The 14,922-nt window shown below is 54.9% G+C and overlaps 2 protein-coding genes across 2 annotated transcripts; one reads left to right on the top strand and one right to left on the bottom strand.

Annotated features, from left to right (window-relative positions):
* Nucleotides 1-9,306: 9,306 nt before the first annotated feature.
* Nucleotides 9,307-11,232, bottom strand: CkaCkLH20_12715 (pre-mRNA splicing factor; the record flags this gene model as incomplete). Its single annotated transcript, XM_038895427.1, has 2 exons — nucleotides 9,307-10,803; nucleotides 10,903-11,232. 2 exons carry the CDS (start codon nucleotides 11,230-11,232, stop codon nucleotides 9,307-9,309), a joined length of 1,827 nt encoding a protein of 608 aa, XP_038739259.1.
* A 789-nt stretch (nucleotides 11,233-12,021) lies between these two features.
* CkaCkLH20_12714 (pre-mRNA-splicing factor clf1) lies at nucleotides 12,022-14,101 on the top strand (the record flags this gene model as incomplete). Its single annotated transcript, XM_038895426.1, has 2 exons — nucleotides 12,022-12,370; nucleotides 12,432-14,101. The coding sequence occupies 2 exons, from the start codon at nucleotides 12,022-12,024 to the stop codon at nucleotides 14,099-14,101; spliced, it is 2,019 nt and encodes a 672-aa protein (XP_038739258.1).
* Nucleotides 14,102-14,922: the final 821 nt, after the last annotated feature.

Below are 14,922 nucleotides of genomic sequence, written 5' to 3'. Positions count from 1 at the left end.
TCCTCATACAAATGTCGTCATAGAGAGGTCAGGCTGATTGGCAACTTCTACAATAGTCACGTCTGCAACTGGCACTGGGACTGTTCGATGTTGCTCACCAACCGGCGCCAACTCCGGCGGCTGGATGGCCTGTTTCGCTACGACATGCTGCCTTCAGATTGCAAGAGATGTTTCGACTAGGACAGAACGGATACCCGACCGAGTTGGAGTTGCCGTTGCCGTTGCCGTTGCCGTCGCCGACCTTGCGCTTTGAGAAGACAACCTCACCGAGCCTTCCGCAACTCCAAGCCTTTAGAACTCTAACCTCGGGTTCCATCGTTGTCGTTCAGAGCCTAACGACGATATGCATAAGCCTGACCGCCTCCGGTTCAAGGAATTGGTGTAGACGTCCAATGAGATTCGGCCAGTCGCCATGCCGCTCGCGTCCTGGCATGAGAACAGGTCAAGCATTGCACATCTCGTCAACGGATATTAGACTGACATAGCGTGAGTTGGTGGTTCCAATGTGCTTTGTCCGGTCGAAGTTCTTGAGCCGCGCCGTACCAACTTTGCAACCCAGGGTAATGCCCGGCACGCGAATTGGAACCCGGGGGGATGCGCTGTCCAGAGCGGGCGGGTACCGCAAGGTTGTTGTAATCACGGATACCGTCACTTTGGATCATGCCGCCGTCATCAGATCGGAGTGTGCCTCCACACACTTGAGGTGGGGGGGGGGGGGGGGGGGCGGGGGGGGGGGGGGGGGGGGGGGGGGGGGGGGGGGGGGGCCGTAATCACTTTGGGTGGTGCCCCCAACAAATTTTTTTTACCCCCCCCCCCCCCCCCCCCTCAAGTTACAAACCCCCGGCCAGTACTAGAAAACCTAGTTGCGATTGTGTGCTCGCAGCCCGAAAAGATTTCTTAGGTGTCTGACGGGCTGTTTGACGGGCCGGTTGGGGTTGACTCCTGTAATCTAGAGCTACAGGCAGCGGTGAGAGACAATTCCGAAGTATTCGTAGTGTGAACTCATGGTAGGTAGCCCCTTGCCACTGGGGACTAGTTTCGAATGAATGCTGGCCGGCAATGCAGGAGGCGAGGCTGAGTGGCTGCTCGTCTTGATGCAGTCAGTGAGATGACAGAGAAGGAGACGGAGAAGGAGAGAAAGAAGGGGGGTCAAGGGTCTGGCAAGGGCCTAGCTAGCGTCCAGGGGTCTCGGAGGCCAGGGGAGTGGAATGAGGGTAACTGGACCAAAAAAAGATGGAAGAATGACAGGGTCGAAGCGTCACGTCTCTTGGGGAGTTGTTGATGACAGGGTTGAAATGCAGCACAAGCACAAGCACAAGCACAAGCACAAGCAGTAAGGGACCCAACGGAAAGGTACCCGGCGATGTGGAGAATGGGTCATGCTGTGGCGCCCAAGGGTCGTTTAGCAGGCTTTGCATGCTCACTTGCCATGCCGAATAGAGAAATAATCGACCACGATCGAGATCTCTGTCTGTGGCTCGTGCTCTCTGTCCCGCAAGATACCATGTACAAGTAGCATTACATGGTATACTATGTAGTCACGGATGCGCTAAAGACACGGCTGTCCGCTCGGCGAACTGCCCTGGGGAAACTAGAAACCGGAAACTGGAGACAGCCCAGCACGAGACGAGCGGGCAAGCGGGGTGAGGGGTGAGGTGTGTGTCGTGGTCTTGCTGTGTGTGGTCCCTTGGGAAGCTAGTTCATTTTGGGGAGTAGGAGGAGCTCGAGCAGTCGGGAAATTCTGATGATTGGGTTTTCCTCGCCCGTCGTCAAGCTACTATATACCGTCAGTACGTAGCGGGCACGTGTCTCCTCTTACCGTCCGCGGTTAGAGCGGAATTCTCGCCCTGGCCAAGAATGATTCCGTCCGTCTGGTTAGAACTTAGGTCAGCTAACGGTTCCTCGACCGGCCTCGGGTTTGATTTGGATGATTTTCCTTCCCTTTGCCGATCAGTCGGCCAGGCATGGTAGGTTTGCGAAAAGGCAACAGTAGAAGGTCGAGTGTCGTCGTCTTAACACGCAGCAATCCATTATTGTACACCCATTGCACGTGGAAGCTTATTCCAGGATTCAGGCCCAAGTATACCCGCGCACCCGCTCAAGGCAAGCAAGCAGGTAACCTTCTTTTTCTTCATCGAGTTGAAGCCGAGCCTGGGTCGGCATGGCATTCTGCACAAATGCATCCCGTCCCTAAACCGGCTTCACCTTATTCGTCGGCAAAAGTCTGTTGGGAACTCTCATCCCAGGTCCGGGTCCGGGTCCGGGTTTCCCAAGCCTACCTACCATAGTAAAGCAGTAAGATATCCAGCCAACCACAACAGCCTACCCCACCTCGTTTTGGTTTCCGTATCTCGCACATGGAAGCACTACTATGTACACTACGGAATGCGCTGCTTGTGCTTGTGTGCGAATGGTGATGTACGCCGGTCTTGGTACAGATGCCGTTGCCGTTGCCGTTGCCGTCGCCGCCGTCGTCAAAGGTTGTCACGCCGTTGCCCTCGTCCTCCGGCTGCTGACTGCAAGCTGAATAGCGTATCCAATTACAGGTATATAGCCCGCCCTCAAACATGAACGAGATCAGAAGCCTCATGCAAGCATATTCGCGAGTACATATCGTGTAACTCCAGTCATCATGGCCGAGCAAAAGGAAAATCGGCACCTAAGCCTACCTCCTCGAACCTCCCCGATTTCATGATGCGTTCCTCCTCTTTGGCTTCCTATAAAGACGGCCAAGATTTTGGGCTTTGGAGTCAGAGGGGGTGTTGTTGTTGTTGTTGTTGTTGTCGCTGTTGTTGTGGCGGCTCACTAGAATCCGATCTTGACTTGAGCAGTCTGGAGGTATGTACGGAGTTTTCTCCGGACGACATGACCAGTCTCCGGTGTCAACCCTCGGTCTGGTGCGCGCACAGGTACAAAGTATCCGTACGTACGGATACCAGACCACCCGAAGCGAAGCAGCCTCATGTGGGTGCTATCTACTAATTTATGGTAGCCAGGGCTAGCTTTTAAAGAGGTAAAAGTAATTGACCAGTACGCTATAGCATTTGTTGGCTGGCCTCACTCACGTACTGCCTATATTAGATACTCTGCCATTACTGGGCGTTTATTATGCAAAGGTTGAGTCCGGATTATAAAGAATCGACCTTACTCTCACAATGACTATGACGGTCTTGAGACTCCATAGTAATGTATTTCCTCAAGGTAGGTTAGGTACTGACTGGACTGGTCCTGGTCACGGTCACGGTCGCGGAGGGTTTCGTCCTGGTAATGGGTTTATCATTCTTGTACTGCGGCAGAGTCGAACGGATTGAGGTGGAAGAGAAGGGGTCCTGGGGCCGGTTGTCCTCGCTATTCGCACATAGTACTTGTAGTCGAGTCGACGTCGGGATCTCATTATTGGCAGTGAATCGGGATGGCGTCGTGCGCACACTTCCCCCGAAGCGGAATGGCGTGACCCCACCTCACGCGAAGGGTTCTGTCTCCAACTGTGAGCTGACATTCTCAAACCATGCTGCCGTGCCCTGGTGTGTCGCGCCAGCCTCCAGCCTCCAGCCTCCGACCGAGGGAGGGTGTTGCCGACTTTAGCACATGGTGTGTTCATAGTCATCTGGTGTGTCTCTGAGTACCGAAGTGCACCCATCTCGTACCTCTCCTAGATGGGGAGGAGGTACAACAGCGTCGTCGAGGCGGCCAAAAGCTACTTCCCGCCGAGGCGTAAGAGACTTGGAGACACTGAAGTGAGACTTACCCCAATGAATGATGGGCTAGCTACCATAGTACCTGGGTAAAGCTCCACACGCTCCTTGGTGAACTGCCCGTGAGGCGGAGAAGAAAGGCCCACAACCATGTGGTGGTTCATAATCCTTACTCGTACTACATTAGTACACCTCCCTCCCGTCATCGTCGATTTGTATGGCGCATCGCTCATGTCGACCGATCTCCAGGGTCCTACCTCTACCAGTCTACTGCCTTCAGCCACGACCTGGACCGTTCAATCGAATCAGACACGGAGCACACACCGATTCCGTTTCCCGTCAATCACGCGCCGTCTCAGTCTCTGCGCCTCTCCATTATTTCCTCGACAAGTCCAAATCGCCATCCCTGGCCGCGGAATCCCATCTCATCGATCGCATGTGTTGTTGCTGTGTTTTCTTCACGGGTTAATACCGAGTATCGAGTCGCATTCCTCATCAGCTCACCACCAACGCCGCCACCCTGCCCTACCCTGCCCTACCTTGCCTACCTTACCTTACCTTAGGAACATAGGGGTCTTATTCCCGCCGCATGTTTCTCCCCAGCTCCTGTTAAGGTAAGGTAGGTAACTCGCGCATCTGCATGAGGAAAAGTAGGTAGGTGATGCCGATGCAGATTCTCATGCTGATGTTCGCCTTGCCGTTGCCGCTGCCGCTGCCCGCGTCTCCAATTCCAGTAATGTGTCTCTGCTGGGGATACCCCATTTCGACATTCCCATTCCACGTCTTCACATCATACTTGTGGGGCGCGGGGGGGGGGGGGGGGGGGGGGGGGGGGGGGGGGGGGGGGGGGGGGGGGGGGGGGGGGGGGGGGCCACCCCATTTCCCCATTCCCCTCCCCCGACTCCACACCACACATGTGCCCCCCACCCCCCCCCCCCCCCCCCCCCGTCGACTTCCCGTCCCTATCGGCCATCGCAACCGCCATCGACCGTGTTTTCTGCCATGTACTGTGTAGTGCTCCCCTCCATCAGATCGACGATCACGACCCTCCGAATGTATGTGGTATGGAATCAGGGTTTCTCGTTGTCAACCACCCACCTCGTCAGCACCATCAGTACCTTTTCTCAGACCCTGCAGACTGGAGACAACGTCGCACCTGGCGCAGAAATTTCCCGCCTGATCACAACTGATCACCGATCAAGATTGACAGGTACGCGTCTACATCTGTCCGGAGTGCCTGGTCCGGCCGGCGCCTTGGTATTCGCTTCCTCCGAGCCTTCGACTTGGAAATCTTGATTCAAGATAATCAAGGAATCTATCTGTCTGTCCACATCATAGCCTTGAGGTACCCCGGCGCCAACATACCTTATCCTTATCTGCCCTTTTTCTATCCAAGGTAGACTCCTCTCCCTCGCCGTCCGCGCGTCTCTTGTACTTCCACGTCGGCACCGCCGCCGCGACCAACACCTTAATCTTCTTGGGCGCAATTCCCGTCCATCCCCGTTCCTCCGTTCCTCGTCCCCGTTCTTCATCCCCGTCTTTCATCCCCGTCTGTTGCCCAATTCGATTCAGTATATCCCACCGCTCGGATCGGGGCTGCTCTGGGCCCTGGGCCCTGGTCAGCTGCCCCGGTGTTCCCGCTGACGTAGCTATGTCATTTCCCTGCGTATCTTCCGGTCCCCTACTATGCATTAAAGACGATACTGAGAGCGAGAGAGGGGAAGAGAGGGGACGGGAAAAAAAGAAGAAAAGAAAAAAAGACGTCCCCGCCTGCTCCCGCCGTTCTGACAAGCAACTCCGCAAAACCACAGGCACCGAAACGACATACTCAAGGCATCCTTACCCCCAAATTGCGTGGTCACGGATACATCGGTACACCTTGGCAAGGCCTGGACGAGTCGGCAACTCAGTCTTGCTCCACCTGCAAACTGTGAAGGTGGTCCTCAAGATGGAGCTTCATCATTGGCAAACCGCATCACAGCACTTCCCAAGGCCCTCGCCATTCGTACCCAGCCGCGCTGTGCCTGACCTGCTGTTGTGGGTTAAAGTGTCAGCGAGGTATACCGCAATATTTCCCACCGTCTAACAAGCACTTAACACCGGGTGGCAGCGAAGTTGACTGATATCGAGTCGCGAGTTGGACATCATGACTGCCTGATTGTCATGCATGATCTGACCTGACTGGGTGACATGACTGGCCGCACTCCGTACAAAGAAAGGTTTTGAAACCGTTCTTCTCAAGCTTGGTCGTCCGTCTCAAACCCCGCTCCATCGGTTCCCTCAGCGCAGCTCAGCTCAGCTCAGCTCACCTCATACTCGTCCTTTCGCCCGCTACATCCTCTGAAGTTGCTTTTTCGGCGCTGTTTTCGCTTTCCTCTTCCTCCCGTGCGTGGCACAGATGCCAACAGTTTTGTATCTGTATTTTATCCATCGGCAGAGCATGCATGCACCACCGTTGCGAAAACGGCCAATACCGGCGATCCCCTGCTTTGATATCGTCCCTTCATCACCCCGCCACGCGTGGCCCTGGAGGGTCGGCCGAGTGTCTTGGCAGGTATTCTGTACGGAGCACTCGGTGCTGGAGACTGGCTGGCTGGGCCAATTTGCGGTAACATCACTCTCACGTCATTGTACACACATCCCTACGTCTTCCCCGGCCCCAAAAAGTGGAAGTAGTCGGTACTCCGTACGACAGGCCACACGCAAGTTGTTTTTCACAGTCCGTCTCCCTCCAGGTCTGCTCAGCGGTATTGTTCCCCTGTGTCTGAAGTGACGGTAGACAGGATTGCGCCCGCTTCCGCCTCCATGTGTCGGTCACCTTCGACAAGCCTTGGGTTTGTCAAACGCTCTTAAGCATCCATCCGTACGGAGTATGTTCTGTGGTCGTCCACTGACTGCCGATGTAGGCAGTCAATATCTCCGGTTCCTCTACCCCTGATCCCGAAGCGCATGAAAAATAGCTACTATGTAGCTCGGAGAGGTACGAAGTACGAATACATATGTGATGATTACCATAAGGTAGTCTGCTGTACTACGTATACACGACCTCATCGGCGTCGAGTCCGACGACGACGACGACCAATCGCTTTGCCGAGTCCAGGTCCAGTCGAGTCCTATTCCGTCCGGATTCGAAGGTACTGAGGTACTTTTTCCGAAAAACTGCCCTGCTTTGAGTGACAAGGTCCCCTGCGGCCGTCATGGCCATGGCTTTTCGCGCGTTCACGAATCGCACCCCCTCCCTCCTCGGTCAGTCCTCCTCCTCCTTCGCAAAGGTCCTCCCATCAACGGGGACATCCCCTGCGGTCATCAGGACGATCTTTTGGTCCCTGAAGTTCTGGACCTTCTCGCCAGCATGGGTAGGAGCTGCAGCCACAAAGTCAAATCTCGGAGCTACTACGCGGTTGACTGCTTTCCGCCACCAGAGCATGGCATTTTGGATTTTGCTGCAACAGAAGACGCTCCGTCGAAAACGCGTCGAGAGGACCATGAGACAAGCCACACCGAATTGCCATCCATCCATCCATCCATTGTCGTCCATTGTCAGCTGTTGTTGGGTTGGGGTCGCAATTGCATATGGATGGATGCCTGTGCCTGTGCCTGTGCCTGGCCTCCCTCACTCAGGGTCCTCCAATGCTCCCACCCCCTTCCTCCCAATACTGCGGTATTTCAGCCGGGCTTCCATTGACATCTTTCTTACCGGCGAGGGGCGGGGGACAGAGCGCTGACTACGGACCTGAGTACCCAGTATTCGTACCTAAGGTACCGTACCACCTCAAATGCGGCCCTCTCACTCTCGACCTGCACTCTCCTCAATCTCCACTCCTCGTTTCCTATCAATGGAACATTTTCAAGGCATCGCAAACTCCGTCTCCCGGCACCTAGCTCGTACGTCATGGTGCCACAGGAACGCACCCCAGCCCCCGCTGCTCGTTTTACCGCGGACGAAATTCGCCGAAACATCTGTAAGATGCCGGGCCAACGGGGCCCCGTTGAGTTCCCCGAAAATTGAAGAGGGAGAGGAAGGGGAAAGGAAGGAAAAAAAAAAAAAAAGAGAAGAGGAAAAAAGAACGACCCTGATCTTCCGGAAGCCTCGACGTTCCGGAGAACATCTGCTAATGAACATCTACATACACTGACCACCGTACCACGTACCTATTCCAGTACGCATATCCGTACAACGTCCATCTTCTGCGGTGGCACATGTCTATCCCATAGTCTCGGTCTCGACAAACCTTGCGTGGTGTACTCTGTATGCTTTGGTGATTTGCAACGTTTAATTGACGTGATGGCCGCCGCCCGGAATCCAATCCGGAGTCCTCGGGGCCAATCGAATGCGCAATCCGACCGACACACACCCTCGAGAGGACGATGCAGGTATCCGTTAGCAGGTTGAAGGGCTCGAGGTCCTGTTTCATGGCTACCCCGGATCTTGGGAGCCCTTCTCCCTCTACCTTACTACTACACAGTAACGCATCTACAACAGACAAGAGATGGCGCCCAGTGCACCTTTGATGATGGGTATTTGAATCTGAGCCCGACCTTTTTTTTGGGCTTTTTTTTTTTTTTTTTTACTTCGACTTCCTCATTGGGGGGTTCCCCTTGATCTGGATGCTCCTTCTTCCAGTTACTCCAACGCCCCCTCCTTTTCCCCGCTCAGCAAGTTTAAACGTCGCCTCGTGCGTTGTTCGGGCCCCAATTGGCTTCCATTTCACACAAGGACGCGCGGGAAAGGGGGACTACTGCTTTACTATGCTAAATCGCCATGGGAGAGGGAGGGAGGCAAGCTTCCACGCACCAAAATAGCTGAACTCTGGGCCTTGCTGCGCGGACCATACCTTACGGTAGTATACCTACCCCCGCCTTGCCCCCTCCGTCAGAGTCACAAAGCACGTCTTCTTCCTCTCTCGTTAGTCCCAACCACATAAGGAATGGACCAAGAGTAAAAAAAGGCCACCACGGTCCTCCCAGATCTCATTAAACTCTCGACCTGCCGACGTTCCTTAGTTTTCTTCTCAATTCCTCACTACGGTTCTATGGTACTGCGTAGTAAACGCTGAGGCACGACGAGCATTGACGCCCTAGACCACTGAAGTAATCGAACGAGACAAACGTGGGGGAAGAGAAGCTTCCAACGAGGGGGGCTAGAATGCCATAACCGCACAGAGGCATACATCACGACGACACATGGACGTCAATACGTAGGCGGCGGCTTACTGAGCCCGCCCAGAGGAGACATTAGATCACGTTTGATGGCAATGTTGGGCCAGCAGTGTTGCAATCAATTTTACATATCAAACTCGGAGTAGATGCCGAAATGGGACCGCCGATACATCGCGGACAGGGAAACTCTCTCCCTGCACGATGATGAGTGCCCTCGTTCCATTTTCTTCAGGAAGAGCGCCCTTTACTTCGGTAAGGGGGAAAAAAAAACAAAGCCTTCCCGAACGCCGCACGCCGACTATGCCGGCCGCGCCTTGACTGCCGCGGACCCCGTTCCTACCACGCACCTCCAACTGCCCCGGGTCCGTTTTTCGGCTGAGAGATATGCTATGTGAACTTTGGTCATGATTGGCTTTTTCATCCACGAGATCGCGGCCCGACCGTCAAATCTTCAGCCGCTCCGCGGAGGTGGAGGGCCCATCTTGCCTTCCCCAGTATCTACCCTTTTGTTGGGAGGTAGATCGGGTTTCTTGAAGACTCCATTGGATGAGCCGCCAACCTGTGTAAAGGTTCCTCCCTTGAACCACCGGTCCTCTTCCGCCTTCCGCTTACGACTGAGTTCAGCCTGGACCTTGGGGTCGACAAGCTCCAGACCCTGCACAGGTGTGAAGGCCAACGACGACGCCGTGCCCGTGGGCGCTCCCAGCGTCGTGCCGACACCTGACGTCCTCAGACCCTTGCCACGAAGGTCAATGTTGGAGTTTGTCTGCCCAAACCCGCGAAGGGACGATGCCGCCCCGTTCATGGGAGTCGCGCCACCCCAGCCCTTGTTCTTGGCACTCAGCTTCGCTCTCGTCCGCTGGTCGATTTGCAAGTTGCGAATTCTGCCGTCATTGGCTTGGCCGATCATGCCCAGGCCTGCGGTGCCCTCTCCTGTGCCGTATCCAACTTCTCTCTCCTCCTTGCCAAACGCCATCCTGTTCTGTGCCTTGCGCAGCTCCGTCATGGCCGTAGCTTCCTTGGCCTTTCTAGCTCTTCTTCCACCACGCTTGCGCGAGGGTTTGTCGTCAGGGACTGGAAGGGCTCGCGGTCCCTTGTTCGGAGGAGGCTCCGTGAGTTTCTCGAGACGATCGAGACAATGTCCCTTGAGCTCTTCGCCTGTTGAGCCATCCGGACTGGAATGAACACGGTCCACACGAGCTGCAAGCAACAGCTTGGCTGCGACAATCCGCATAGCTTGCCTCTTGAGGTCGTTCGGAATGCCCTGGATGATTGGAGAGTGGTAGAGGAATCCTTGTTGGCGGACACCGATATTCGTGGCCAATCCCGCCGCACCAGCCCCTTTCTTTGATCCCCAAGCTGCAATGTTGCACGCGGGCGTCTTGGACAGGCCAGTAAGTCCTCCAGCGGCGTTCAGCAGCTGCGCAGCCGTCAGGGAGCCGATCATGGCAGTCAAGTTCGGCGCGAATAGGTTCATACGCGACTGAACGTATTCGGTGAGGGTCTTCTTCGCCTTATCTAAGGAAAGAACCATGTCGCATGCTCTCCGAACTCGCAGCAGTTCGTCTGTTGACATCTCACGGCCCTTGGTCCTCGTGGCTTCCACAGTCACAATCATCACGGATGGACCGTCGAGCACCGATCGAAGCGTTGCCTTGAGAGGGTTGTCCGTAGAATGCTGCAGCGTCTTGATATTTTCGGGGTCGAGGGGCCCGTTGCCCAAGATGGAGACTACCTTCGCGTATTCCAGTGGGTTGGTGATGAGTGTCTCGAGCTCGGGAAATCGTATCGAGTAGTGATCCCTGATGAACTTGTGAACAAGAACAATCTCGCTGTCGATGAGGGTAGAGAGACTATTCGACTGCGTCAAAAGGTGGTATTCGGGATGGTCTTCGATGTTTCCGATCAACTGCGTCGGCGTGGGTTGCGACTGGTAGTGTGCGATTTTCTGTAGCGTTCGAGTTACGAAGTCAGGGCTAATTCTCCCAAGGGACGATGTAAACACTGCTTCAACAGAGCCGGGTGTGCACAGGGACTGTTCACTAACCTCTAATACGGGTTGCAGGGTCTGCATGAGGCCGGCGACGCTGCGAACGTCACTCACGCCGCCTAGCTGCATCTTCTCGACCTTTGCTTTGGCATCCTCGGCGTCTTCGACGGCCTCAACTGTGTTTTTATTGACACCTCCCATCTCCTCGTCCTCTTCATCGGCTTCCTCGTCGTCCCCGTCCAGGTCCATGTCGTTCGATGGGTTAGGATTGTTCGCCTGAGGCGCAACGTCGAGGCCGAGGGGATCATGCTCATCTTGCTGGGTTTCCTCTGCTTCCGAGCCAGAGTCCGCAAAGTCGTTGAAAAGCTCCTCTGCGAGGGTAGCCATGATGGTCTGCGTTTTTGTATTATCCTGTCGTACTTGTTGGTTGGATGTCTCGTACACTCACGGATGGGCGCAATCAGTGGTGGGAGGTTGACGAAGAAAAAGTTGTCTCCAGAAAGCCTTACGAGGTCGCGAAGCGCGCCAAGGTTTAGGAGGTGACTACCTACCTAGCTTACCTACCTGACCTAGTACTGCGCAATGGAAGGACCCGACCCACTAACCCTCAAGGTCAAGCCACATGCATGCACCTCATACCTCAGCTCCCGTCCTGTCAACCGTGGATCAGGTAGGTACGGTTCCTACTAAGGTAATTACAGTAGCGACTGGATTGGCCGCACTAGCCTCAATCCAAAGTTTGAGGCAGAAAAAAAAAACTAAAATCCATACCACCTACTGCTCATATAAACAAGGCACCAATTTATCAATACTAAACTGTAATATCGGATCTCACCGCATAGGTACGGTGAGGTAGAGGTGTGGCGGATGGCAGCTGAGAAAGTGCAGCCACAGCCACGCTGATAAGCGTGGCTGAGATTCCGATAAGAGTGCTTTTTCTGACGGGCCCGGACGCCTTGGCCTTGGTTCAGCCTCGGAGCGACCTAAACATTAGTGTCAACATCCAGCCGTCAGATACCTCCGAACTTCGCTACGAAACGCAAATTTGGACGCGTCCTCGTCGTCGCCTGCGATTACCCATCCAAACCGTTCCGAATTGTCTTGCAAATTGAACCGATACAGCCGATCACTCGAGATACCACACCGGAAGCCCCGACTTTGAAATAAGCCGCAATCATGGAGGCATCACGGGGACCGCCAAAGGTCAAAAACAAGGCCGCCGCGCCTGTTCAGATCTCCGCGGAGCAGCTTCTTCGTGAAGCCGTCGACCGTCAAGAGGTTGCTTTGCAAGCACCTACTCAACGCTTCGCCGATTTGGAGGAATTGCACGAGTTCCAAGGCCGAAAGCGAAGAGAGTTCGAGGACTACGTGCGGCGGAACCGAGTCAATCTCAACAATTGGATGCGATATGCTGCATGGGAGCTCGAGCAGAAAGAGTTCAGACGCGCGCGATCCATTTTCGAGCGAGCACTCGACGTGCACCCCAATTCAGTCCCGCTCTGGATCAGGTATTGCGAATCGGAGAGTAAGTCGTTGGACCCAATTTTCCATCTCGTCCTTGTACGCATGAAACTAATATTTTTCAGTGAAGAACGGTGATATCGCACATGCGCGGAACCTCTTTGATCGGGCCGTCGCCCGGCTCCCCCGTGTTGATAAGCTGTGGTATAAGTATGTCTACATGGAGGAAATGCTCGGCGAGATCCCAAAGACCCGTAGCGTATTCGATCGTTGGATGCAGTGGCAGCCTGATGAAGCTGCGTGGAGCGCCTATATCAAGTTGGAGAAGAGGTATGGGGAGTTCGACAGAGCCAGGGACATCTTTGAGAAGTTCACGCAGGTCCACCCAGAACCGAGAAATTGGATCAAATGGGCCCGTTTCGAAGAGGAGTACGGCACCAGTGAACTGGTGCGGGAAGTGTACGGGATGGCCGTCGAGGCGTTGGGCGACGAGTTTGTTGACGAGAAGCTCTTCATCAGCTATGCTCGCTTCGAGGCGAAGATGAAGGAGTATGAGAGGGCCAGAGCGATCTACAAGTACGCCCTGGACAGGTTGCCTCGTTCAAAGTCTATGCTTCTTCACAAGGCCTACACGACATTCGAGAAGCAGTTCGGAGATAGGGACGGCGTCGAGGACGTTGTGCTGTCAAAGCGGCGTGTCTTTTACGAAAACCAGGTCAAGGAAAACCCAAAGAACTACGACACATGGTTCGACTACACAAGACTCGAGGAAACCGCGGGTGATCTTGACAGGGTGCGGGATGTGTACGAGAGAGCTGTTGCGCAGGTCCCGCCGGCTCAGGAGAAGAGATTCTGGAGGCGATACATCTATCTCTGGATCAACTACGCCATCTTCGAAGAGCTGCAGGCAGAAGATGTCGAAAGGGCGCGGCAGATCTACAAGGTGTGCTTGGAGTTGATCCCTCACAAAAAGTTCACCTTCGCCAAGATCTGGCTTCTCAAGGCGCAGTTCGAGATCCGCCAGGGAGAGCTCACATCAGCACGCAAAACCCTGGGCCAGGCCATCGGCATGTGCCCCAAGGACAAGCTGTTCCGAGGATACGTTGAGCTGGAGCTCAAGCTCTTCGAGTTCTTGCGGTGCCGAACCTTGTACGAGAAACACATTGAGTGGAACCCAGCCAACTGCCAGACTTGGATCAAATTCGCCGAGCTAGAGCGTGGCCTGGACGACCTGGACCGGACCAGGGCCATTTTCGAGCTGGCAGTCTGTCAACCAGTTCTCGACATGCCCGAACTCCTATGGAAGGCGTACATCGACTTTGAGGAAGAAGAAGGCGAGTACGAAAGGACAAGAGACCTCTACGAACGTCTGCTCGAAAAGACAGACCACGTCAAGGTCTGGATCAGCTATGCCCACTTTGAGCTCAACATCCCCGAAGACGAGGAAGGGGCGGACGAGGAGGCGCCAATCAGCGCCGAGGCCAAGGTCAGGGCCCGCAAGGTCTTCGAGCGCGCACACAAGAGCATGCGGGAGAAGGATCTCAAAGAAGAAACTGTCACGCTGCTCAACGCATGGCTGTCGTTCGAGAAGACGCACGGCGCCGAGGGGGATGTAGAGAAGGTACAAAAGCTTATGCCTCGCAAGACGAAGCGCAGAAGGCGCCTGGAGGACGACAGCTTCGAGGAGTATATCGACTACGTCTTCCCCGCAGACGACAAGCAGACCCAGAACCTGTCGAACCTGCTAGCCATGGCGCAGGCCTGGAAGCAACAAGGAGGAGACGCCACGGCATGAGGCCCCCGAGATACTGTCGTTTGTATTTATATTACCAGCATCTAGCAATACTGTCAACACTACTTTCGAGATTAAGTTCAAATTGAGTTGCCGTACACATGAAGGGTTCGGACAACGCCGTCTCATCTCAACTACGCCGCATACTAAACCAAGGGAATCCCCGCCTGTCAATCCTTCAGGCTCGAATCGGTGGGGATAGTGTTCCCGCATTCCGAAAAGCCGAACGCATAACGTACAGTAGCCCACCAGATCAACGGCAAATTCAGGCTTCATTGAGATGTTGCTCGCAAGTCATCTGACGATGCGCCACCAATGAGCATTGCAGCTCTGGGAGGGGGCACGCGGGTAGTGGTAGAAGAGTGTGCGAGTAGAGAGATCAAGGACCCTCACATGCAGAATGATGTCATTGCTCTTCTGGCTGGATCTCTCAGCCGCTACCTTACGCTACGCTGCCACCATGTATTCGTACGACACACCACGGGGCCGCCGCACCGCGCGCGCGCTCGTCTTCTTTTGCGTTGCTGTACCGGGGCTGAAATCCTTCTTGTTCGTAATCTATGTCAGACGTGTCGGGCCCAGCGGACGAGGCCGGTCGTTCCACCAGTCTCCCACATGTTGCCAAACTTTCTTGCGGTAATAAGCTGAAGACGAACCGACAGCTCATCGAGGCGGACAGGCACAAGTCTAGACTACCCCTCCCTCCCTTACCGGTCCGCCAACCATCGATGCAGTTCAGCCCAGCAAGCAGGGCCAAAGGTGAGCGCACAGAACACGCAATATGGCATATGGGCGTGCAGCGGCGGCAGACCACGCCTCCTGTG

This window comes from Colletotrichum karsti, assembly GCF_011947395.1.
Source record: "Colletotrichum karsti strain CkLH20 chromosome Unknown Scaffold64, whole genome shotgun sequence".
Taxonomy (NCBI): Eukaryota; Fungi; Ascomycota; class Sordariomycetes; order Glomerellales; family Glomerellaceae; genus Colletotrichum; species Colletotrichum karsti.
Note: the sequence above shows the minus strand (reverse complement) of the source record. Positions and strands in the feature narration are given on the sequence as shown.